The sequence below is a fragment of the Micrasema longulum genome, unplaced genomic scaffold, assembly GCF_059751315.1.
Source record: "Micrasema longulum isolate JH-2025_06_02 unplaced genomic scaffold, ASM5975131v1 h1tg002326l, whole genome shotgun sequence".
NCBI classification, from domain to species: domain Eukaryota; kingdom Metazoa; phylum Arthropoda; class Insecta; order Trichoptera; family Brachycentridae; genus Micrasema; species Micrasema longulum.
The window spans coordinates 53,785-79,672 of NW_028279476.1; the positions used below are offsets into that span (position 1 = coordinate 53,785).

General features: G+C 38.3%; 1 protein-coding gene across 1 annotated transcript; it reads right to left on the reverse strand.

The window, feature by feature from the left end:
• Positions 1–1,829: 1,829 nt before the first annotated feature.
• Positions 1,830–25,887, reverse strand: LOC148272466 (actin-binding protein IPP). The gene is made up of 10 exons (XM_088240003.1): positions 25,633–25,887; positions 25,331–25,510; positions 24,270–24,414; positions 23,112–23,250; positions 20,588–20,933; positions 13,226–13,389; positions 13,025–13,160; positions 12,653–12,863; positions 11,941–12,161; positions 1,830–10,185 (listed from the first exon to the last, which is right to left on the reverse strand). The coding sequence occupies exons 2-10, from the start codon at positions 25,490–25,492 to the stop codon at positions 9,952–9,954; spliced, it is 1,758 nt and encodes a 585-aa protein (XP_088096129.1). The 5' UTR covers positions 25,493–25,510; positions 25,633–25,887; the 3' UTR covers positions 1,830–9,951.
• Position 25,888: the final 1 nt, after the last annotated feature.

A 25,888-nucleotide genomic window follows, 5' to 3' on the forward strand; every position in this document is an offset into this window, starting at 1 on the left:
ACATTCAAGTGTGAGCCGTCACAGACAGCCTTGTCTGGATATCGGATATTTACTCGGTGAAAACCGAATACTACCTATACAACGCCTGCAAAACACCTCTTCTCCTCTGTGGATGTGAATCATGGAACTCACTACGGTCCAAAACAGCAAAATACTGAGGTTTGAGAATAGGTGTCTTGGAAGAATCTCGGTTGTGCGGTGGTTTGACTTTGTAAGGAATGAAGTAATGAGAGAACGGAGGTAGCAAACTCCGGTGACGACGATGCATGGAGGCTCCACAAAGGTAGACACCATATGCTCTAACTAGGGAGCGGACATGGAATGATGATGGAATAATCAAATAAATACAATAATATAATGGTTTTGAGTATGTCCAAATGTTTGCAGACTGGCTGGATTTCCTCTCTAGGGAGTTATTTAGATCTAAATTTGTTGCAACAGAGAGGGAAATTGGGAAGAGAATATTCCATATGGAAGTCTAGGCATTTACAGGGCTTATGACCTGTCATTGGCTGGTTTAAGTGGCCACTTTACATGCTTTGTAACCTTCACCATTCTGCCTATGTTTAAACATCCACATTTCCTCAACTCTGTTACAAATGTTACACAGTATGTAAAGTGGCCACTTTAACCAGCCAATGACGGGTTATAAACCCTGTAAATGCCTAGACTTCCATATTCCCTCCCTAAAAAGTTTTTTTTTCCTCTCTGTTGCAACAAATTTAGATAATATTTTGGTACTACGCACCCCAAGCCTTGAGTGATACAAAATCTTCTTATTATACTTTTACAAAAGTTTGCGGAATGAAAGGGAAGAGGGGTCAATAGAAAGATGGTAATATTTTTCAGTATATTCTCCTTTAACGTGTTTATATTTTTCAGATTTTTAAATGTTTTTTTTTGTACCCTTGAAAAGTAAAATGTTTTATTTCTGTCCTGAAAATAGGCTGAAATTGCTGACTTGACTGTTTCATCACTTGTAAATTTCTTTCCTCGAAGATTAAAAAAAAATTAGGATTAATAATAATCAGATGGGGGCAGATCTGGACAGATCTGGCCTGTAGGCAGGGTGGTTTAATATTTAGAAACCGCACGTATGAAGAGCAATCATTGGAACATGACTTTTTCTCATCTTCAGATTCTTTTGAATACTCCGGTAAATTAGTGTAGTACGTTCCAGTTATAGTGACACCATTTTATTTCTAGTCGATCAACAGGATACTCTCTATATCCCGAAAAACAGAAGCCATGACCTTTCCCACCAATTGGAATACCATAAACTTCTCAAGGTGTGGTGTGCCCTATTTATGCCACTGCATGGGATCTTGTTTAAATCCAGGCTCATAATGATGAACCCACGTTTCATCTCCGGTAACAATAGGATCCAAAACATTTTACCTTTTGTCACTGCAGAAGTCTAAAAAATCACGAGATCTCTCAACGTTCTGTTGCTTTTGAAGGGGCGTAAGCATTCTTGGCACCCTTCTTGCACCTTTGACATACACCATATTGATGGTGATGTCGAAATATCTACATCTGTAGATGATATTCCTACCATTTCTGAAATCTGCTTTTTCTTCAAACGAACATCCTCCAATATAAGCTTTTGTTAAAAAATTGTTGAAACTTTTGTTGAAAATGTTAATTTTCAATAGTTTGATGATGTGACCTCATCAATTAATTCTGCGATCTTTGAAAAGACTATACCATTTTTAAATCATGGTTTCCCCGGGACAAGAATCCCCTATACTGCATACATCTCTTTCTTAATGATACGCTGTATTTTATTCTGCAAACGGAATAAATCACCAAAGTGAGAAATTGGATGAGGGCTCAAAACTCAATTTATTATTTTATTTATTTATTTATGCTTTATTAAATTAGTTCATAACATCTTAAGAACTAATATAAACTTTTAACAATATTAGATTTTTTCAATCAAAATTTGTCAATAACATATTTTTTCAAATCAATTTGAAATATTTAGATTTTTCTATTTCCTTTATTTCTTCAGGTTACTTATTGTACAGCTTCAATCCTTTGTACAATGAGTTTTGAGATTCTGTTTTTCTCCTCATTGGTAATCTTATCGTTTTTTTACCCCTTGTTTCATATGTATGACGTTGTTGGTTGAATTTTAATATTGTTTTTATTTTATTCATCCCCTTAATTATTTTATGCATAAAAATTGCTACATTATATTTAATTTGTTGCTTTACTGTGAGCAAGCCAATTTCTTTGTGCATTCTTTCTACATTGGAATAGATATTTCTTTTGAGTACAATCCTCATCGCCTTATTTTGAAGAATTTGTATATTTTTCATTTCTCCTTAATCTCCTATGTAATGACATAAAAAAAGAATGGAAGAAAAGTAATTTAAGTGTGGACATATTATTGTTTTATATAAAAGAATACTACTTTTTAAATCTATTACATTTCGTAATCTTCCCAGAATCATTTCTGAAAAAAAAAAAAAAAATTTTTTTTACACATTGTATTTCTTCCGGATTAACTAACTCATTCAGGTGTATGTAAGTTGGAAACTAATTACTCGATATTTACTAGTGATAAGTCACTATTTACTCATATATATCAGCACCCCCACCCTTCTGGCAACCCTTCTATTCCACAAATTTTTGGACCACTAATAATACCCAAGAGGGTAGGTAGTAGATTGACTTAAAATATCAGTTTCTGTATTAAGCAATCAAATCAAATAAACACTATCCAAGGTTCGAATCCCTCAATGGGAATGTGAGGAAACGTTTCCCATTTTATGACTAATGGAAAATGGCCCCAAAATTGAAATGACAAAAATGCCCAATATTTCTTTTCAATATTGTATATCTTTCAATACTTCAGGGCATACTCAATTTCGCTATGCTCAATTTCCGCCAATTCTTCAGATCCTACATTAATTATACACAACACTACTATGGATGTGAGGATTAATGAGGACACAAAAACTGATAAAACCAAAATAGAAAAAGGCGTCAGACAAGGGGACTCGCCAAAACTCTTTACGCTAGCCCTAGAGGATGTATTTAAAACCCTAAATTGGTAAAATAAAGGTGTAAAGATCGATGGCATGTACTTGAGTCACCTCAGATTCGCAGATGATATAGTAGTCATAAGTAAAGACATGGATGAACTAGGCGAAATGATTATGGAACTACACGAGGCTTCAAAAAGGATTGGTTTGGAAATGAATATTCATAAAACAAAGATCATGAGTCCAACAGGACGAGACATTTTCATTAACGATAATAAAATCGAAGTGGTTGATGAATACATTTATCTAGGACACAAAGTCAAACTTGGTAAAGATAACCAGATAGTGGAATTACCAAGAAGAATAGGGCTAAGTTGGGCTGCTTTCGGCAAACTTAAATATATTTTTGAAAATAAACAAATCCCTATATGCTTGAAAAGACAAGTATATGAATCGTGCATATTGCCGGTGACAACATTTGGACTAGAAACCATGTCTATAACACAAAAAAGTAGCCAGAAATTAAAATGCACGCAACGATCCATGGAAAGACAGTATCATTTCTTATTATGTCTCTTAGACATACACCAAGCTAAGAGATGAAGAAATAAGGCGCCAAACCGGAGTCGTGGATATCATGGATCGTGCAGCGAAATTGAAATGGCAGTGGGCAGGGCACTTGGCGAGACAAAATGATGGCAGGTGGACACCCAAAATAATAAAGTGGAGACCATGGGCAAACAAAAGAAGTGTTGGAAGGCCACAGAAAAGATGGGTCGACAACATTGCCTCTATTGCCAGTAAAACGTGGATGATGAAAGCGGGTGATAGGAAGGAATGGAGACGTTTGGAAGAGGCCTTTATCCAGCAGTGGAGAGAATAAGGCTGCAGAAGTAAAATATATCTTTCAAAAAAGACTTGTTTTTTAAATTATGTTTGTCCAGTCAGTTTTTAAACTCAATAACTGAATATTATGTACTTATGGCTCTCGGGAAGATATCGGGTTTGTCAATAAGATTGTCCTGGAGTTGGGAAAATATTGTAGGAAAAATATGGCAATAAATAAAAACAAACTTTTTAGAAATATATAATGTATCAATTTATTAAATAGTAACAGAGTTACACATACAATTATTTACACTTTTATGAGTACTGGTATTTGGGATAACATTGCCTACAACGGGTATATTATACTCTATTCGGTGCATGTTTACAGAGGGGATACTTCATGCGTGTGAAAATAAAAATAAAAATTCGAAGGCGTATTTTCACTGCCATGTCATCTGAAGCCGTGGACAGAGTTAATTGATACAGATACAATAAATAGAAGAGTTAAAATGGAAGCATTTACAAAAGTTTGAAAAATATTTTGTCATAGCTATGCTCCTTAGCTAGGAGCATTCATTCCTTACATCAATCTACCAGTAAATGATTTTAATAAATCGAAATTCATTTAAGTCTACGGTACTTCACATACTTCTACAAGATTTTTTACGCTAAATAAAAATATGCTTGTAATAATTAAAATGACTAATTCAATCACCATTACACTTCGTTTTAACTCATTGTCAAATTAAAAAGTAAATATTATTACAAGTGTAACGTTTCATTTTAATTAAAAATGTTAAAAATAAACGCGAGCCTTTAACCATCTTACGATGGTGGTATTGACATGGTTTTATTTATACTACGAATGAACAGAATAAACAGGACGGGTTTAACAAGAGTTGTGTCAGTGCATCTACATAGATGCGGCGCTACACGGATACGAGTCTGCTGTGTTAAGTCCTTCGGGTGCCTCGAGAAAGCCTGAACCCGAGCTGTCTCTCCATACCTGCAGGCTCCTACTATCCCGCAAGGCAGAACTTGGAGATGCAGGGTTGGTAGACTCAAATAGAGAAAGTTAGTATTCTTATACCCGTTGATCGGAGAAGTAATCTCCACAAACGGCAGTAAATATTAGCAGATCATTGTTGAATGTCCACTAAGATTATTGTTACTCTTAATTTTTTGAAACGATGATATCTCGAATGGCTTTTACATAGTAATAATACTCATTACAACTCATTTTAATTTTTTTTTTAAATTAAAAATAAATTAAAACGAGTTATAAACTAATCTTGAATGTCAACATTATAAAATATCCTGAAATTATTTTTTGAACTCAAAGATTCGTGTTTTTATTTTTGTTCAATGTTGAATCAACATACTGACAAAGAAACAATATAATTACATACATCACAGACTACAATTGTCAAATAAATAAATAAATCACTATTTTCTGTGAAACATCGTTTTTTCTTATTCATAATTAGTAGTTTGCAAGATTCCAGCACAGAAATATTGTGCCGTCTACAAATAGTTGTATCGTCCATGGTATTGTAGTTGTATTGTACATGGATTTGATTTCACAGAAATATTGTGCCATCTACAAATAGTTGTATCGTGTCATGATACCATGTATGGTATTGTAGTTGTATTGTACATGGATTTGATTTCACAGAAATATTGTGCCGTCTACAAATAGTTGTATCGTGTCATGATACCATGTATGGTATTGTACAATAGTACATGGATTTGATACAACTATTTGTAGATAGCACAATATTTCTGTGCTGGAATCTTGCGATAATTGAATAATTTATTGCACCATGTTAAACCGTATTCATATCAGTAAGAAAGTGGAATTTCAATATCTGGATACATTTACATGACTCGTGACATGTTGTTATCGTTGTCTGGTTTATGCAACACTCACCATTCTGCTCTTAAATACATAGAATTCCACTTTCTGTGTTGAGATATCTGTTTATCTGGATAAAACACTGCGAGGATTAAAAACTCGGTACTACTCAAAATATTGTCGATACAAATGACCTTTTTTGGACCTTTTAAAAATACAAACTACTTATGTATTACATCGCAATAATCAAAGGTAATAAAAATATGATCGTACTGGAGCGGTATATAAGCAAAAAACGCTTTTTAAAATATTGTTCATATTCAAGTCAATAATTTGTTGTAATACTTGATAACTATTGACAAACTTCTGTGAGGCACGAAAATGCCCCCATTCCACAGAAAATGAGCAAACCCCACTTTGATTGAAAATGAGAGGTGTCATCGCGCTTTTGCAGTTGAGGCGTATTTCTATATCAGAAGATTTTAAGTGACGGTACTTCGAACCAGTTGAGACGGTCGTGGGTGCGGAAGTTTAAAATAACAGGATCATTTGGAAATGAGCCTCGAACAGACCTTCAACTTTTGTTTTAGAGTCAGGAAATGGTGAACCATGAGACAAAATTTTGCAAAATCCGCTCGTGTGGCTGGCCACATAATCGCGCAGTCGCAGTACGCATCGAGCGCTTACATCATTTTTGAATGATGTATATTTCTTTATATGACATTGATATACTTAGCTGTACTAAAATTGCATAGCGCGCACACTGCCACAGTTTCATCGTCCATTGTATAGCAAAGACAAATGACAAGTGCGGTGCGTCAGCGCAAGGAGCATAGTGTGGCGGGGCTGTATAGTGCGAGTAATCTTTGTTAACTAACCTGGTGATCCTCACTATGGAGACGGAGCCTGTGAAGTGAAACCCGAGTTGTATTGTGTATTAGTAACTGTACGTGTGTAATATTGTGTATGAGTACTTGTGTACTCTTAACATCAACTGACTTCAAGAAAGCTTCAGTGCCGATACAGAGATACCTACCCACATTTTCCCTTTAGCATTTTCTTTATAATATGGTAGACCAAAAAAGGGTAGAAAATAGTGAAAATCAGAAATACAATTTATTTTTATATTGCCAACACCAAATTATAAGTTACTCATTTTGTGATCAATTATGACAATGTTACAACATTATGTTAACTGTTTATAAAGTGCTACCATTATAACAACTTCAATTAATTTCGACTATTTTGTTGACAAACTGTATACATTGAATAAAAGCCAACATAAGCTAACTTAGACGAAACATTTCATTTTAAATCAGGCATTTAAATCTTTTATGTACAGTTAGCCAATTACAATTTTACAGTGACAGTATAATATTATGTTCATGGTGAAAAATTATGTAAAAGAATAAAGCATTAAAATAAGTAAGACCCTGACGGTTCGTAGCAAAAGCATCAGCCAAGTAGAGTGGTATTACTTAGGTTACACGGTAAAATATTACAGTATTTATTATTTAATTTTAATTTGCTACAGTACATACACACATTTGTATCTACTCATCGAGATGATTTGGACTAAAAAACACACAGTATTATTTAAGATTTTAAACAATTTCGTTCGATGGAACACGGTGACGCCCTGGTTCTCTGGTCTGGGGACAGACCGAGCCTGCAGAGTATTGCTGCGTTTCTGTCTCCCAGAATGATAGAGTGTATGAAAGAATATGTCTTTATCTAGACTTATGTTTGCCAGATTCAATATTGGATTGACTGGAATTATTTTAATAATAGGGTATACGCCTGTGAATTCTGACTGCGAATCTGAGAAAGATAAGTTTTGGACAAGTGTGATGAATGTAATGAATGGGAAAAAAGATGGTGAGAGAGTAATACTTGCGGGAGATTTGAATAGGTGGGTGGGGACTCGAAGAGACGGGATGGAGTCGGCCCTAGATATGCTTGGGGATGGAAGGCAGAATGATAATAGAAGAAGGCTGCTAGAGGTATGTCTGGAATGGAACCTTTTTGTGTCAAATACGTTCTTTGATCATAAGGAAATCCATCAGTATACGTGGGAAAGGGGCAACGGAAGGTCTATTATCGATTATGTAGTCATAGACTCTAGATTGAAACCTGTAACAGTTGATAGGCGCGTATATAGAGGAGCCGAAATGGAAACCGATCACTTCTTGGTAGTATCAAGAGTAATATCGTTCCAAGGATGGCGGTCCAAAACCCGTAAGATACAGGCGCTTTCTAGAGTCAAGTTGAAAAACTTTTGGATGTAGACATGTAGTTTGGACATGTAGAGCGAATGGACAGCGAAAGAACGGCTAAAAGGATCTACGATGCGAATGTTGATGGATGCAGAAAACGAGGAAGACCGAGAAAGACATGGCACGATCGAGTCCATCAAATACTTGAAGATGGACATGTCAAAAGTAGGAATAATCGGCGTGCATGCATGAGAAGATGTATGAATGTAGAGGAAGCGAGGTCTGTATGCCAAGATAAAGTGATATGGCATTCTTTTCTCTCTGCCTACGGCGTGATGGTTTGTTTGTTTGATATTTCAACATTCATTTCTAAAATTATATTTGATTCTCGACATAGTTGACATGAAGTATTTTTATTGAAAAAAAAGTATTTTTACACTAGAATGTTTTATAGTCCCTGGACCTGAAGCGTAAGACTGGTCATCTTACCTCCATGTAAAAAAAATTTATCGAGATACGCTGCGATTGGTGAACCAATGCAGCGCTCTATGCACCATTAGGTGCGGAAAGGGAATGATGATGATGATGATAACTCCACTAATTCCTAATTCAAAGTAATTGTCTAGTAGGTTTTTTCCAGTAATATTTATATGAAATATATCACAAATTTATAAATACATCTCTTTTCGATAATTCTACTTTGCTCATAGTAGAAATACATTAATTATAAATAAAAGACTTATTGAAACAATATTCATCTGAAACTAACTTAACTATGCAGACAATAAATTCTAAAATACTGCGTGTGTTCTGTAAATCATCATCATTATATGTCCGCTTCCCAGTCGGAGCGTACGGTGTCCACAAAGATCCTCCAGGAATCTCCCAAATCAGGTTCGCGTCCCGCAGTCGCGACATGAACAGTGAGCAGCGGACGTCCGGGACATCGAGAACCTGATGCCTTTTAAAGCGGGCGAGCCTGGTTAAGGCTCTCGGGAGGCATCCGAAGTACACGGCCGAGCCGACCGCATCGCATCCGCTTGATGACAGTCGTCCCGGGGTTTGCGGCAGCCGTTCCCTTTATTACTTCATTCCTTACAAAGGCAAACCACCGCACATCCCAGATTTTTCAGAGACATCTATTCTCTAAATTCAGTATTTATTCCAATTAAGAGACAACGTTTTTAAAAATCATGGAAAAAACAGAAATTAAAGAAAAGTATTTTGCAGTTGGAATAAATATATTTTCTCCAATTAGCCTTCATAAATTATAGTCTCTTTCATACTTTACGAAATGTTTGAGTATTCGTGAATATCTAGACACATTAAAAACAATTGTATTGTCTGTGCATAGTAAAATGTAAAATACTAGATTTAAATAAAATTTTCTAGAAGTGGTTTGGTTCTTCCATCCAACAATTACATGTAATTGTGAATAGGAAAATATTACGTACTAGGAATACCGATAAAAATATATGAAATGGATTTAGAATAATTAATTGTATTTTTAAAATCAATATGGATATTGTGGAGAAATGTTTTCATATATAACTTTGAAAAAGAAAATATAAAAAGTCACTAGAAAAGGGCGACATGCATTGGCATTGATAGTTGTGACGATGTTCTGTAAAAGTTACAATGGTTTGGAACAAAGTTGAAAATGAACACGAATCGTGACGTATTAGGGGCGTGGCCAATGCGATGACCGTTTTTGCGGGAATTCAAAATGATAAATTATGTTTCATGCTACATAGCAAAATTTTTTTTTTACTGTACAGTATTTCATAGACCCTTAAATTACCCTAAAAATGTTTTTAAAAAAAGTGATATTTCCCTACGTGGGATTTTTCAAATATAATTTTAGAAATCTGAAATAATGATGTGTAATTTTTTCAGGCTAAAGCAAGTTAACAAGTAGATATAAACTAGTGAAGTAATTCAATAGTATAATATTTTAGTGAATAATAAACCGTCTGAATATTTCTAAAATTGTAAAATTCACTCAAAATACTTAAAACAAGCATCAATAAATTCTGTTCAATAAGAGCGGTAGCATGGGTCAAAGGGCTGCGGCACCGGCCTCGGAGCGCGGCTGGGGAAGGGAGGGAGCGGGCCGCCAGAGGTCGCGCCGGGGGTCATACAGCTCGGCCGATGCCATTGAGGCTCGCGCCCGGTAGAAGGCGTCGCCCTCGTGCAGCTGGTCACCCCCGGCCACAAGCAGCCGGCCCTCGGCCGCCACGACCGCCGGGCTGGCGCGCCCCACCGACATGCAGCTCACGTTGGACCACGTGTCCTGCCGAGACAGACAGCGCTCGTTTATACTAATAAAACTGTAATATGATGTACAAGGTGTGGCATTGCTATCTCCCTAGTTTGAATAGGCTCGTGTGACACAAGGATAGGTCGTAGGAAGGTGAGGATAGCGTCGATATGTGCTACCCTCGACAGCTGGGAAGTTTTCGAGTCAGTACTGTCAGTTGCAAATATCGCGTGGACGTATGAACAGCGCGCTTCTTCCGTAAAAGCGTAGTGCACATTGTCACAAAATGGGATCATCGGACCTTACTTTTTTGAAGAGGGAAATCGGTAACAGTCAATTCTGAATAATATGGCCCCAGCAATTTTTTCTTTTAGGGTTATTTTAAAGCTGAAGTTTATAAACATCACCCGAAGAACTAACAAAACCTGAAGGATGCAATCGGAACGAAAATTCACCACACACCCTGAGAAATGCTGTAGAGAGTCGTGTGAGACTTCGGAGATCTTTTGCAGGAGGATTTGTCTAACATTCTTTTCAAAACAACATAACGCTAGCCCAAAGCTACAGAGAGAAATCTCTGAAGAGATAATGGGGACTTCGAGGTGTGCAAAGCGTCTGACTGAATAATATTATTTGAATTATATTATGAATACTATATTTTCTCATAGCTTAACTATTTAATTTCAAAATTTTATAATTTGAAAATATTAACTTATTTTATTTATTAACATAATATATCCGCATGTGTATCTTAAAATTGTAAATTTCGAGTTCATCTCACCGTTGCTTTGGGCAAGCGATAAGATAAAATTTCCTATATGGTAGTTCTCAGAAATAAAATAAAATTTTGCTGTACCAAGAATAGGTTTTTATTTATCCACCTACGAAACTGGGGAGGTAGGAATGCCGCACCTGTTGATGTCACTGGAAATGTATTAAATACAGCTCTGTATATAATTCTCAGGAAATTTATACAGGGTGTTCTTTAAACCCTGTCACATCCGAAACCACGATGATCAGTATGAGCAAGAAGACATATTGGCACATCAAAAGAATTTTTTTGAACGACTAAAATCTTAAAAATAAAAGATAAATAAAAAACAAATGGTTGCTTACTCCTGTAGGGGAGAAACAAGGAGGGGGAGGGGGGAGCCTGATACACTGTCAACCGCACAGCCGCGCCCCCTTCGCTTCTCCCCTGCAGAAGTAAGCAACCATTTGTTTTTTTTAATTTTCTTCGTTCTAAATACTTTTTTAAATATTCTAATATGTCTTCTTGCCCATACTGATCATCGTGGTTTCAGATGTGACAAAAGAACACCCTGTATATTTTCTTCCTAATTAAAACTGTGTTAAATTTAGGTTTTCGGCGATCGCCTGCGGAGGCCGGGGGCGCATATTTGTAAAGTGACTTCGTCGTGGGATATACGTCTGAAGCGTCTTCCGCCCTAGTAATAAAACTAAAATTCTTTTATAAGCATTTATGGCATAGCCGAGATACTACAATGAAACAATATTTTTTTTGTTGAGAACAGTAGCAGGCGCTACTCAGGGGTGATTTATCTCGATTATCTTGATTTCATATATTTCCTACCACTAATTAGGCATTTAAAAAAAAAAATTTCGACCTTCATATATTTCTTAGGAAAAGTATGTAATTAAGTATTATTTAAAAAAATATTTACGCATTTCCTGGATCAAACCGGCATTTAATAAATTTCCTAGGAATTAGCTTCAAATATTTCCGATAACATAAACATACATTATTCAATTATGGCTTGCACTCACCTCGTCAAAATTGTATCGTTCTACTGTGGAAAGCACTTCCTGGGACTTGCTGTTTCCCCCCACGACATAGAGAAAGTTGTCCAGTACAGCCACACCGGCTTGAGAGCGAGCCGTGCGCATGGGAGCCAGCGGGCGCCACTGGCCCGTCACGGGGTTGTATGCCAGCAGCGAGCGCAGGTGCCGCTCCGCATGCGTGCATCCCCCCACCACATAGATCAGCCCTGAAACCGCCTTCATCCGGTTACGCTTAGCCGGTAATATACTAAGGAAGTCACACCCTGAACAACAATAAGGCCGTACCCTAGCGAAGAATTATTACTCAACTGTAAACAAGTTTATAATAAATAACAACGTGTTTGCTGGTGCGCCTATATCTCGTTTACTGCTTTTTTTCTGCGTTCTTCTTACTTCAAAAAAGCATCTGAATATTTTTTTAATCGGTTGACTGGAATGGAATGGACAACTAGGCTTGGCAACTTATTACAATCCGAAACCACCCCCGTTGGAAAGGAAATTTTTCTAGGGATTGAGGTGGAATTGGGGATGAAAGAGCTTCCAGCTATGACTCCGTAAGTTGGTGTTGGGATTTAATTGATATAGCTCGTGCAGGGGGTAGTCACAGTAATCATTTAGTATCTTATAAGTATTTATCAAATTTATTATTTTATCGATGGATATGAAAGACAGAAGACATAAAAATGTGAATACTTGCCGTCGTAGGTGACGACACCCATACTGAATCGGGGCTCAGGCATGGGTGGCTCAGGAGTCCAGGTGCCTCTGTTGGGATCGAAGCTCTCCACCGAAGCCCCGATGTCCTCACCCACCCAGCCCCCCAGCGCGTACAAGCAGCCACGCCATGCTGCCAACCCAAACTCGCAACGCGCCACACTCATAGCCACTACGGGGGACCACAGATCCGCCTGCAAATATACCGCTTTACTAGTGTTCCTCTCAATGCCTGCTTTTTGCTACCCAATATTGAATGACAAATCTCCATACATTAAGGCTAGCTGACCAAAATGAAAGTTCATCAAAAGAGGCATAAAAATATTGCTGGAATATAATAATGTTTTAGACACACCTGCGGATCATACACCTCTCCATCGGCCAATATCTGACTGCCCTGTTCGCCCCCCACCGCCCACACACGGCCCCCGAGTGCGGCCACTCCCGGAAGGATGCGACCGGTGCTCATAGACGACAGCTCCTTCCATTCTCTGCAATACAGACAAATTAATCTTTGTTCCTAAGATCTAACGGAAGGATTTCAAGTGTTACATACTCAGTTTGCAGGTCAAACTGAAGAACTGAGTTGAAAGTGGTATCAGTGGCTCTCTGGGCAGCCCGCGGGGGCTCACGACAGGACCCCCCGAGCAGCAGAAGATGGCGCCTCGCACGGGTTCGGGGCATTGCTTCTAATTCCACTAATGCTCCTTTCCTCGATACCTGTAAAGTATAAAAAACAGTAATTTTTGTAATATTCGATACACTAAATACAAAGGCTATTAATGAATTTCCGTAAAAAAGAAAGCTTAATATTATAATCAAGATAGCACTATTTGATTTTTCCATAGAACTTGTTCTGCTTCCTTTTCCGGGAGCCACTGTACCATTCTGCATTAGTTATGCCACCCATGATAAATAATATTGCAGTAGCGAACGGTGATTTTATTTACAGGTAAGCTATAAAAATAAAAAATAAAATTGTACCTACTATTTTTGATTTTTTTATTTTATTAATTTTCACGCCCATAAGGCTTTTACATACATGAAAGTTATATAAAATATGAGTATATAAACAACATTAAATTTAAAAAATACAATATAAAGCAACAAAAGATAGAGCAGTGTTTAGAAGTAAAGTTGGTATAAAAAAAGAACATGAGTATATAAACAACATTTTTTTTTTTAAATACAATATAAAGAAATAAAAGATAGGAACAATGTTAAGAAGTATAGTTGATATAAAAATAAAAACAAAAAGATGAGTGTATTAACAACATAATTTTTTTTTAACTACAATATAAAGTAATAAAATATAGAACTGTGTTTAGAAGTTAAGTTGGTTTTAAAATTTTTTAAAAATATTATAATAATATATATATGTATAAATATATTTTATTAAAATAAGCTAAAGAAATGCAGTTAAAGGTTTAAAGCAGCTAGGTACATAATGTTATAAAAATACAATATGAACAGAATATTAAGTTCTATTTGATATGGAACATATACATTGATATTTAAAATTTACAAGACTCATGTTAAAGACATCGATGTTGTTAGAATATTGGTTCGCGAGTACATGCATATATGTAGTGCACAATATCACCATCATCATCATTCCCTTTCTTCACCTAATGATGCATAGGGCACTGCATTGGTACACCAATCCCAGCGCATCTTGATCATTTTTGTTACATGAAGGTAAAATGATCAGTCTTACGCTTCACGTACCAGTCCAGGGACTATGAAATATTCTAGTGTAAAAACACCTTTTTAAAGAAATATTTAATATATTGAGTTTTTCTACTGACATTTCTTGGTGGAACTGCATTTTAATTATAATAATAAAAATACTTTATAGTTTTATTCCACTTTTATTTATAATTATTTTATAAATTTTTTACCAGTGACCGGGTTTCGTCGTGACCGACATCGTCAGACTGGTGAAATAAAATAATTATAAATAAAAGTGGAATAAAACTATAAAGTATTTTTATTATTATAAATATTTCATGTCGAGCACGTCGGGAATCAAACCCGAGACCTCTTGTGCGGTAGGCAAACGCGCGAACCACTATACCACAAGGCCGACCATAAATAATATAATGTATATATACTATAAATTGCTATTTTTTCTGTGGTTCTGTGTGATACAACAACTCTCATAGATGAAATCAGCTCAAACGACGTAACTTTGTGATATATTATATTGTGTAGCTATATTATCCATTAATTTTACACATAACTTATATAAAAGTTTATAAAAAATAGCACAATGAATTCAGTCAGTATTGGGTATTCTTATTACAATTGAAATGTCAACTGGCTGATTTGTTCTAAAAATGAATAATGACAAAAACGGCCACATCGAGCGCCACGTGTGTTGTGATTTATAAGTCAAAAGTATAATCTTAAAGAATAATGTTAGAAACACTGTTTTCCAAATCGAGAATCTTCAAAGAATTTGTGTAATCTGCAATTTTACTCTAAGAAAATAATCCCGCCACTGGTTTTAAGATGTTATATAAAATATAGTACACTTATTTGTATGAAGAAATAGTAGTAGTAGTAGCTGGAGTAATCGGCTAATTCCTTGGCTCATTGCTGGCGCTAGGCGCGCTTTATTAATATTTTTATTTATATTTGGAGAAAAATACAAATGGTTGCAATGATTTACTAGAAATAGTCATTATGTAGTGCCGTTCGTCATCCAGAACATATTTTATATATGTGAGAGACGACATTTCGATTCTTGTCTTGTAGTGGTCTAAATTAGCTTCCATTCTCCTTATATTGTCAACACTGGGATGACATCATCTATATGCTCTGTGATTGGTCGTTTGTTTTGTCACCGGCAGTTGGCATCATGCACAATTTTTTGTTAATTGACATAGAAATTCTTTCTATGTGGTCACGAATTATCTCGCGCTAAGTTTTTTGTGATACATTAAGTGCTAGAGATAACTCAATTGTTTATTTAAAAGCTTCCGTTGTTTAAAGAAAACTATATGATATAATTGACTAGGAGTATTGCGTTTATTCACTGTTTTTTCGTGTAATTTCGTATTAGTGACGCGCATTGTTTTGTGGACGCCATCTTGTTTACCGGTTTTTATTTTTTAAAAACAACGTGCGTCGTTGCGCTTCAAATATTATTTACATATCTTTATCATCACATAACCCTCGCGCGCCGTAATGTCATCTGTGGAACCGCCGACTCTGGCGAAAACTACCAAAAAACACCGAAGTGAGAACACGGACTCAAGTACGCGAAAGCGTCGTTATGGGACCACGGATTCTGATTCGAGTTCGGATGGCTCGCGACGCGTAAAAAGTAGGAGACACAGGAAAAAGTCTCAAAATAAAATGCTCAAAAAGCTGACGCGCCAGTTAAGCGATCTCCAGAAGTTCGTTTTTAAGCGAGATGCCGGCGGCGTATCTGGCGCAGTTGACAGTGAATTTGAGGGTTTCGAAGTCGGGTTTCGAGTCTCCCTTAAGCCCGGTGGAGACTCCAAATGTGTCAGGGCCTAGTGTCAGTGCCTGCAGCACATCCACGGCTCCGGTATTTCATGTACCGGACCCCGCAGTGGCACTAAAGGAACCACTAATGGGAGCACCGACCGATGCCATGTTAAAGACAGTGGAACGCCTACAGAATTTCGACACCCCCGGTTGGTGTAATGTCCGTTACGCCAAGGTGCTGAAGGAGTATGCTGCTGACCCGGGATTCAAAGAGTTGGAGGTAAACTGTGAGGTTATCACGCCTGCATGTGTCCAACTCACAGGTATGGAGAGGGCTTTTGCTGCCATCTCCCACGATGACTCATCTGTTCAATGAGGACAAACTTGTCACCCAGTTGCAGAGACTGGGTGGGGCAAGCAAAGTCTTTAGGGCTCAGTTTCCGCAGACCCCTAGGGTTAGGAAAACAGTGTCAAGGCCAAAGAGCGGAGCACAAACAGTCAAACAGACTCAATGTGCTCCTGCGGGAAATCTGGGTCCCACCCAATTTCTGTTTCAGTACCGGCGGGCAGACCCCGGTCACCATTCTGGCCTTTCCTCCTCTGCCAGCAGAGGACGGAAATTTCGGAGGCAGACGGGGCGTGGGCAGACCTCGCACCGTCGCCCCCAAAACAATTGACAACCAGCCCGGGCGATTTCAGGGAGGGCAATTGCAAGGTTCTTTAGAACAATGGCGTACCGCAAATGCCCCCGACTTCGCCCTAAAAATTCTCAATGGCTATCGGATACCATTTTGGATAAAACCACCGAATCTCTTGGCGTGGGGCAGAGTCTCAATGGATCGCAGCATGACGCTGCTCTACCGGGTGTTGTACTGCGATCAGGTACGAAGGTCGTCTGCGGACGATTCCGAGTTCCGACGCCGAACTTAAGCTTGGTCAGAGGCGGGACGCCATCGCGCCGGGACATTTAACCACGCAGCGCGGTGCTCGTCCCGCCTCGTCGGGCTTCGACGGAGGCCCCCGCGGACGGGGGCCGCCTGATAGATGTCAAATTGTTTAGAGAGCCTTTCGACTCGCGGAACTCACATCACGTATCACCGCCCGATTTGCCTAGGCGGGATACGGCCTTAGAGGCGTTCAGGCCTAATCCTGTGGATGGTAGCATCGCACCACCGGCCGGTCGACTGAGTGCGTGAACCAAATGTCCAAAACTGCCGTTCCTCTCGTACTGAGCAGTATTACTATCGCAATGATCGGTCATCAGTAGGGTAAAACTAACCTGTCTCACGACGGTCTAAACCCAGCTCACGTTCCCTTTTGATGGGTGAACAATCCAACGCTTGGCGAATTCTGCTTTGCAATGATAGGAAGAGCCGACATCGAAGGATCAAAAAGCGGCGTCGCTATGAATGCTTGGCCGCCACAAGCCAGTTATCCCTGTGGTAACTTTTCTGGCACCTCTCGCTAAAAACTCTTTATACGAAAGGATCGATAGGCCGTGCTTTCGCAGTCTCTATGCATACTGAACATCGTGATCAAACCAGCTTTTGCCCTTTTGCTCGACGCGAGATTTCCGGCCTCGCTGAGCTGGTCTTAGGACACCTGCGTTATTCTTTGACAGATGTACCGCCCCAGTCAAACTCCCCGCCTGGCAGTGTCCTCAGAACGGATCACGCGGGGAAACGCGGCGACGCGACGGTACGAACGGAGGCTGAAAAACCGCACACTGCCCGCGGCCGACGCGACCTAAACTGGTGGATGACCAATGTGAATACCCATTCCCTTATTCATTTCCCGAAAGCATGCCACTTCATTGCGACAGACGCAGCAGACAGCGGATGAGGAGCGCAGGTAGACGACACTCCACTATCAGGTTGCTGGACACCGCAACAAACCAAATGGCACAGCAACCTCAAAGAAATGTTTGCTATTCTCCAGGCATTGAAGTATCAGAGAGCCAGTTTGAGCAATTCTACTTGTCTCATTCAATCGGACAACAGGACGGTACTGGCATATCTACGCAACGAAGAAGGTACGAAATCAGCGAACCTTCTTCAGTTGACATATCAGATTCTGGCACTAGTGGATGCTCTCAATATAAGGATGGAAGTGTATTATCTCCCGGGGCGATACAACGGACTCGCCGATCATCTTTCACGAGGGACCTTGTTACCCGAATGGCACCTTCTACCTTCAGCGACCGACCGAATATTCCGCTTGTGGGGCAGACCCATGGTGGACCTATTTGCGTCCGAGACAGCTCACGTGGTAAACAGTTATGTTTCCATAAACCCCACCGACACAGCAGCCCTATTCCACAATGCTTTCAGCAGAATTTGGCGCTTCCCACTGGCATGGGTGTTTCCACCACCTTGCTTTATACCGAGAGTCCTGGAACATCGAAACAAGTGTGTCGGTATTTACCTATTGGTAATACCAAGGTGGCCCAAAGTGTTCTGGTTGCCAGATCTCCAGTCGAGAGCCCTAGCCCCAGCTTTGCAAATAACAAATCTAGCCGACAACCTAGTGGATATGTCAACAGGTCTTCACCCTCCTCAGATCCAAAAACTAGAGATGGAAGTATGGATGATTGGGGCTGGGGAGGAGCGATAAATGGGTGGTCAGAACGTGAAAAGGCCCTTCTCAATGCTGGGTGGCGATCGTCCACAGTAACTGCCTACAAATCAGCATGGAAACGGTGGGGCCAATGGTGTGTTAAACATAATGTTAATAGGATTGACCCGTCAGGTTCGCAGCTAGCAAGATTTTTAGCACACTTGAAACTTAAAGAAGGCTTGGCTCCTAGTACCATTGCTCTTCATAAGTCGGCCATTTCAACTTTAACTAACCCAGAGTGTGAATCGAGGCTTAATAATCACACGGTAGTTAAACAAGTAATGAAGGGTATAGTCAATACTACTATAGGGAAAAAAGTATTACCTATCTGGGACCCGAGACAGGTTAGTAACTGGTTAAAAGAAAACCTTCCAGATACAGTTACTCTGTTTGATGCCTCTCGAAGATGCGCTGTCATACTTTTACTCGCATCTGGGAGAAGAGTGCACGACCTTACTCTGTTACGATGCACACCAGACAGCTTGTGGACAATGGGGACCATGTTATTCTTTGGCCAGCTTTTGGATCTAAAACTGACTGTGCAACTCGCCAGCAGTCCGGGTGGAAACTTAATGCGTCCTCAGAACAAGGTACGGATCCGGTATATTGGCTTTGAGAAGTATGCGCTTTATCTAGAGTAAGAAGACAAGAATTAAATTCCATACCAGACTTATTTATCTCAACCACGGGCTTACCAAAACCTGCCACAAGAACAATAATTGGAGGATGGGTAAAAACAGTCCTAAGAAGTGCTGGCATTGATGAATCAGCAGGGAGTACAAGGTCAGCAGTAGCATCGCTCAGCTGGTTAGAAAATTGCCCAATTGAAAAAATCCTGGAAAGAGGAAATTGGAAGAGCGAGAACACATTCGCAAAACACTACAGAAAGGAAGTAATGGAAGGTGGCAGCTCCTCTACATTGCCATCCCTCACAAATCTGTTTGAACCTATACTCGACTAATTAACAACCTCTCACAATTGACATCAGTTTTGTCACCAAGGCGATAACAAACACTTCTCACATATATAAAATATGTTCTGGATGACGAACGGCACTACATAATACTAAAGTTTTACCTACCATTAAAACTCTTATTATGTTGCCTTCGTCATCCAGAACATATTTAATTACTGCTTGGTGAGATTAGAATTGACAAAAAATTGTGCATGATGCCAACTGCCGGTGACAAAACAAACGACCAATCACAGAGCATATAGATGATGTCATCCCAGTGTTGACAATATAAGGAGAATGGAAGCTAATTTAGACCACTACAAGACAAGAATCGAAATGTCGTCTCTCACATATATAAAATATGTTCTGGATGACGAAGGCAACATAATAAGAGTTTTAATGGTAGGTAAAACTTTAGTATTATTTGTTTGTTTTTCGGTAAATAAAGTTACGGTAAAACATTATTATGGATAGTCAAACATAACGGTAAGCTCTGTATAATCACTTCTATACACGGTTCGCCCCTGTAATATTGTTATTGTTGTTTTTGGATTACAGACAAGCAGTCTTCACTATACAGAACATTTTTTCTACATTCTACATAAAACCATCCTAGCAATTAAAAAATGAAAGGACCGCAGTGGAAAAGACAGTTATTTTAGATAGAGGAGAACATAATATTATTTCTGTATTTATTATGAAAACAAATGTGAAATGCAAATTTTAGCTTCCGCAGTCAAAACTGCCAACCAAACAAGATTGAAGAGCTTTGAGCAAAAAAAGCGCCCAACTTACGTAGAATAAAATGAATGAAAAGCAATAAGGACATTTGTTATAATTATAATGAACTGAATGATTATTCTATCAGCTCGTAGTAATTATACTTACCAAATCGGCCCGATGGTTGCGCAGCGCCACTCGGAGAGAAGAGTCCCGGCAGCGCAGCACGGCGCGGTCGAGAGCAGGCGCGGGGAGCAGCGCCAGGCGCACGGCCCCCAGCAGCCGGAACACGTGGCGGCGCCGCTCGGCCGGCGCGTGCTCCAGCCAGCGCAGCGCGGCCAGCAGCACCTGCAGCTCAGAGTCCACGCGCAGCTGCTCCGAGCCCAGCAGGCGCGCCAGCAGCGCCGCGGGCAGCTGCAGCAGCTCGTCGCTGCGGCTGGCTGCGCTGAAGTTCCACTGAATGTGCTCCAGGGCGGCCGCTGCCAGCTCCGAGCAGTTGTGCGCCTCCGCAAACCTGATGCCAAAATAAAACTATAGTCGTGTTTGTGTCCCGTACCCCGTCTATAATTGATATTTATAGCCGTCCAGTGTCGTAAGATTTAATAAAGGACTTTTGTTTAATTTAATTTTTATTTTTAAGTAATAAAAATACTTTATAAGAATACTTTTAAATACTTTTAAAAATACTTTATAAGAAAAAAAACAAATAATTTAAATAATAAACACTGACCGAACTTATATGAGCTTGATTTCAAAATCTGATGTCTGTATGCACAGACATTTTTTAATACATATTCTTTAATACGAACATTGAAACAACTTTCGGTCAAAAGATTGGTCTACTTCTCCATTAAAGTGTACAACCTACAACCATACATTGATGGATGGATCAGGCTAAATAGGTAGAAATATGTTTTCATGTATAGTGTTTTTATTAGTGAGTTTTATGTGTTTTTATTATGTTTTATATGTATTTGATATTATGATATAATTATGTGTGTTAAGGCATGCTTCAAAATGATATAAAATGTCTTCCTCCCCATGGGACACCCCAGTGAGGGAACATTATCATTAATGTGTACATTAATGAGGCATGCAAATTTTTAGGCCCAAATTTTTTTTATTCGTTTTTACTAATAATATTTCATTGATTACAAACTTTCAAAATGTTCCTTCTTTTAAAAAACATGCACTTTCCTGGATTCAAACTAAAGATACGGACTCTTTTTTTCTATGATTTATTTTGTTACCCTTTAATAATAAGGAATATTTTTGTGTTTTTTTTAAATATTTTTTTTTTCCTTTTTTAATTACTTTAAAAAAAATACCATATTATCTTTTACAGAATATCTTATTTTTTCTTTTTTATGTTACACGAAAATATTATAACTGTCCATTATTTATTATAGGAGCAAAAATTCATTAGCATTTTCTTGTATACCCACGAACAGGCCATGTTTTTTTTAAGTTAATATCCCTACAGAGATGAGGTAGAATTTTTTCAAATTCAGGATTATGGATATTCGAGCGTTTACAGGGCTTATGACCTGTCATTGGCTGGGTTAAGTGGCCACTTTACGTTTGAGGGCAGCGCATGAATCCTGCGTTAAAAAAACTAGTAATCTTTTGAAGTGATCCACAAATCGATCCAATTTTTTACTTCTTCATAACCGTGCCTTTGTGATCGAAATAAGTAATAGTCAGAGGAACCGACATCTCGAGAATATGGTGGGTGGGATAGGAGTTCCCATTTCTACAACTGTCTTGACCAATTTCACAACATGGGGTCGAGCATTGACACGCTGAAAAATCACCTAATTGTGTCTCTCGTTGTATTGCAGTCATTTGTATTTCAATGCTCGGCTCAAACGCATTAATTAAATAATAAGCGTTCAATAATAATCATCTATAATTGTTTCGCTCGGTTTTAACAGCACATAATACACTACCCTGAGCTGCTCCCGCCAAATACACTCACAACACATTCTTTCACTAATGGCGGCCTCACCATAAGCATTTGAGAGCATTCGATGAGTCTCAACCGCAGATTTCTTTATATTGGCTTAGGCTCTTAAAAATTAAATAAATTTTGAAACAGGAAAAAAAACCTCCCGCAAATTATGAGAATTCGTCTCGTAAACCGACATTTTCAACAGAGAATAACTTTATGATGCAGACAAAATCAACTAATGTTTCTATGAGTGGCCACTTTACACACTGTGTAACATTCACCATTCTGCCTATGTTTAAACATCCATAAAGTGGCCACTTAAACAAGTTAATGACAAGGCATAAGCCCTATAAATGCCAAAAACTCCATATTCCCTTCTCAAAAACGTTTTCCCTCTCCATTGCAATAAATTAAGATCTAATTAACTCCCTAGGGAGGAAATCCAGCCTATCTACAAACATTTTGACATACTCAAAACATCAAACATTAGCGTTCTTATGATTTACTAAAATATTTTAATTTCGGAGCCAATTTCAACAAATTATAAATAACTAATTATTAGAAAAATGGGAATAGAGTTGTGGTAGAGCGGGGTGCGAATCTCAAACCTTTGATCTGTGAGTCTACAATAGCCACAGGACCACAAAACCCGATTCAATCAACTGAAAATAACCACAACATCCCCTGGCCTGTTCAAGATTTTTTTTCTTGAGACTTTGCAATAAAAGTGAGGATTTATACATGTAGATGCCAATGGCGTTAGAGGGGTGCAGCTCCCGGATGAGGAACTCCTGGCAGCCGGCCACCAGCTCGGGTAGCTGCAGCATGTCGGCTGCAGCCAGCACTTCCTGGACACTCCCGCGGGACAGCATCACCTGACCTGCACCGCAGTAAAAGGATTCATGTTAACTTTATCCCAACTGAGCGAGGAAGGACAGATAAGCTGGATGCTGGAAACATGAACATTGAAGAGATTTCTTATTTAACCTCCACTAAACCTGAATATTTGGATGGTGCAATCTCCAATATTGCATTCATAGCATTTGTTCAGTTATTTATCAGCCAAGATCTACGAAGAAGAGGAAAATAACAAAAAAGCTCATTTGGTGTGGAATATGTTACACAGTGTCTAAAGTTATTACTTAAACTTCCGTATTCCCTTCTCAACAATATTCTTTATCTCTGTTGTAATATATCATATCCATATCTTTGTGTCGATTCTTTCATAATTTATAGTAAAATAAGTTTTTTTTTTTTTAAACGAATATGCTTGATATATTTTTTTTTTCTTTTTTATTTAAATAATATAATTATACATTTTTACAATTTTATTCAAATGTTATATTTTTACTAAATCTAAAATCCCACCAAGCCAATTTCTGTAGCTTGTTGATGTTGGTGGATTTTGTATAAACAAATCATAAAACACAATATTGTGACGTACATATGAGGCAAGTTAAAACAAAGATGGCATTCCCCACTTTTTTTTCATTTAGAATGATATAAAATACATGTTTTTTTGTAGTATCTTTCCCAAACTGCAAGGATAATTTATAATTTTAGTTAATAACTGTTGTCCGAAGTTACTCTTCGCGTACATTTTATTACGATTAATTGATAAATTATTGACTTGTTTAAAATTAAAAGATGGCTTAAGTTTGTTTTTCAGTTTATGTTCTGTAACATAAAGGAGACTGCTGGTGTTTTTGCGGAACTAAGTACATTGACTCAAAAATATATGAGATACTGACATTTATGCTCTGAAACCATGTCTGTTATCAATAGAATTTTCGTTTCACTATCTATCGCCATATCTAACTCATTTCGGACCAATGGTGGAGATTGCTATGAAAATTGCTAATGAATTAAAAAAAAAAAAACAACTAGTAAATTAATTACCCGTATAGATAAAGTCAATTAGAATAACGAGAGCTTGCGGGGGCACTGTGGGGAGGGGCACGGTAGAGCGGCGCTCCTCAGCCAGTCCCCCCCCAAACATGGCGGCAAAGTACGCGCTGCCGCCTGACAGCACAAGGCGGTGTGCCTGCAAAATTATCATTGTTACTTACTTGCTCATAAATCATTTCAAAACTGAGAAAACGAATATTTTAGCAGAAAGAGGAGTACGTAGAGTTATTACGCTACATACAATTTAAAAAAGGTAATCTTTCTGATAATATATTACAGAAGTATCGCTTATGAGGGGCTGTCGTTAAGGAGGTGTTCTATGGCCACTAGAATTATCTAGATGATCTGCTGTAAGAGCTAAATGATGTACAGCTTATAACTCAAGCGAATGCTGACAACTTTGTGGGCTCAATTGTGGATAAATCCTCGAATACCGTGCAGATTGCCTCGAGGAAAATTAAATGCCGGCAAAACAATCATAGTCTCATTCGCTAAAAGGAGGAAGTTAGCCATTTTTAAGGCCCCTACTCTTTTCATCAAAATAACATTATAATATCAACTCGTGTATTTACCCAGCTTTTTCCAAATTTGCAGATCTAAGTATCACTTGTCTTATATACAACATGTAATCAGAAAGACCGAAATTATACTGGGCATTGCAGCCAGTGACAGCCGAAGACTTTACGTTGGGTGCATAAAGGCATGGTAAGATGCAAAGCTTGGCACAACAAAGCCCAACAAGAGGTATTCAGCAAAGCATTATCTAGTTTACAAAAAATGGCCTGCAGCATTACCACTGGAGCAATGTGCTCTACCCTAACAACAACAACAATGGAAGTGAAATTCTCTACACATTTGTGTACAGATGGAGGTGAGTATGAAAGGGTAAAGAGTGAGCGCTCTCATATTCTCAGGTTTACTCAGTGGTCCTCCGAAGACATCACATTCACATAAATGTGAGTAGTTTAGCCAGATGAAATGTTCGAGAATGTAAATTATAACACCACACCACCTTAGGTGGCGTACTTAATGAAGTAAGGAAACGATCAAACCTTTATAGAGGTATCTCCAGAGATGAGCTCCACGTCGCAGAACTTGCCGCTGTAGCGCAGGGAGTTGAGGTTCCCGAGGACGTTATGGGCGTAGTTCTTGCACATGTAGGGCCTCTCCCCCGCCAGCCTCCTGTCTCCCTCGCCATTCCCATTCTCCGACATTCTTCAGGGACTTTCTCGCTAAAAGGACCAATAATTCATAACTTCGAAATACAAATTTTGTACAAAGATTTGTAAATCGATTCATTATACACTCTATTTCCTAAAATATTCGGGATAAATAATTAATCACTTATAATTACCATTTTACGGTTACTCTACAAATATCAAATTCAGAGAAAATATTCAAGAGTGCATAACTTTAATTGTATAAAATTTACACATTAATATAATTATAATATATAGGATAGATAAAAAGATTTTAAACTAAATAAAATACAGCGACGATCTATAATCAATTAATTCGGTGTAAATGGTAAAGGGGTTAAACACTCTATTATTAATTAACAAAAATATTTTTGATTATTCATATAAAATTGTTGACGTTTTGTTTGACAT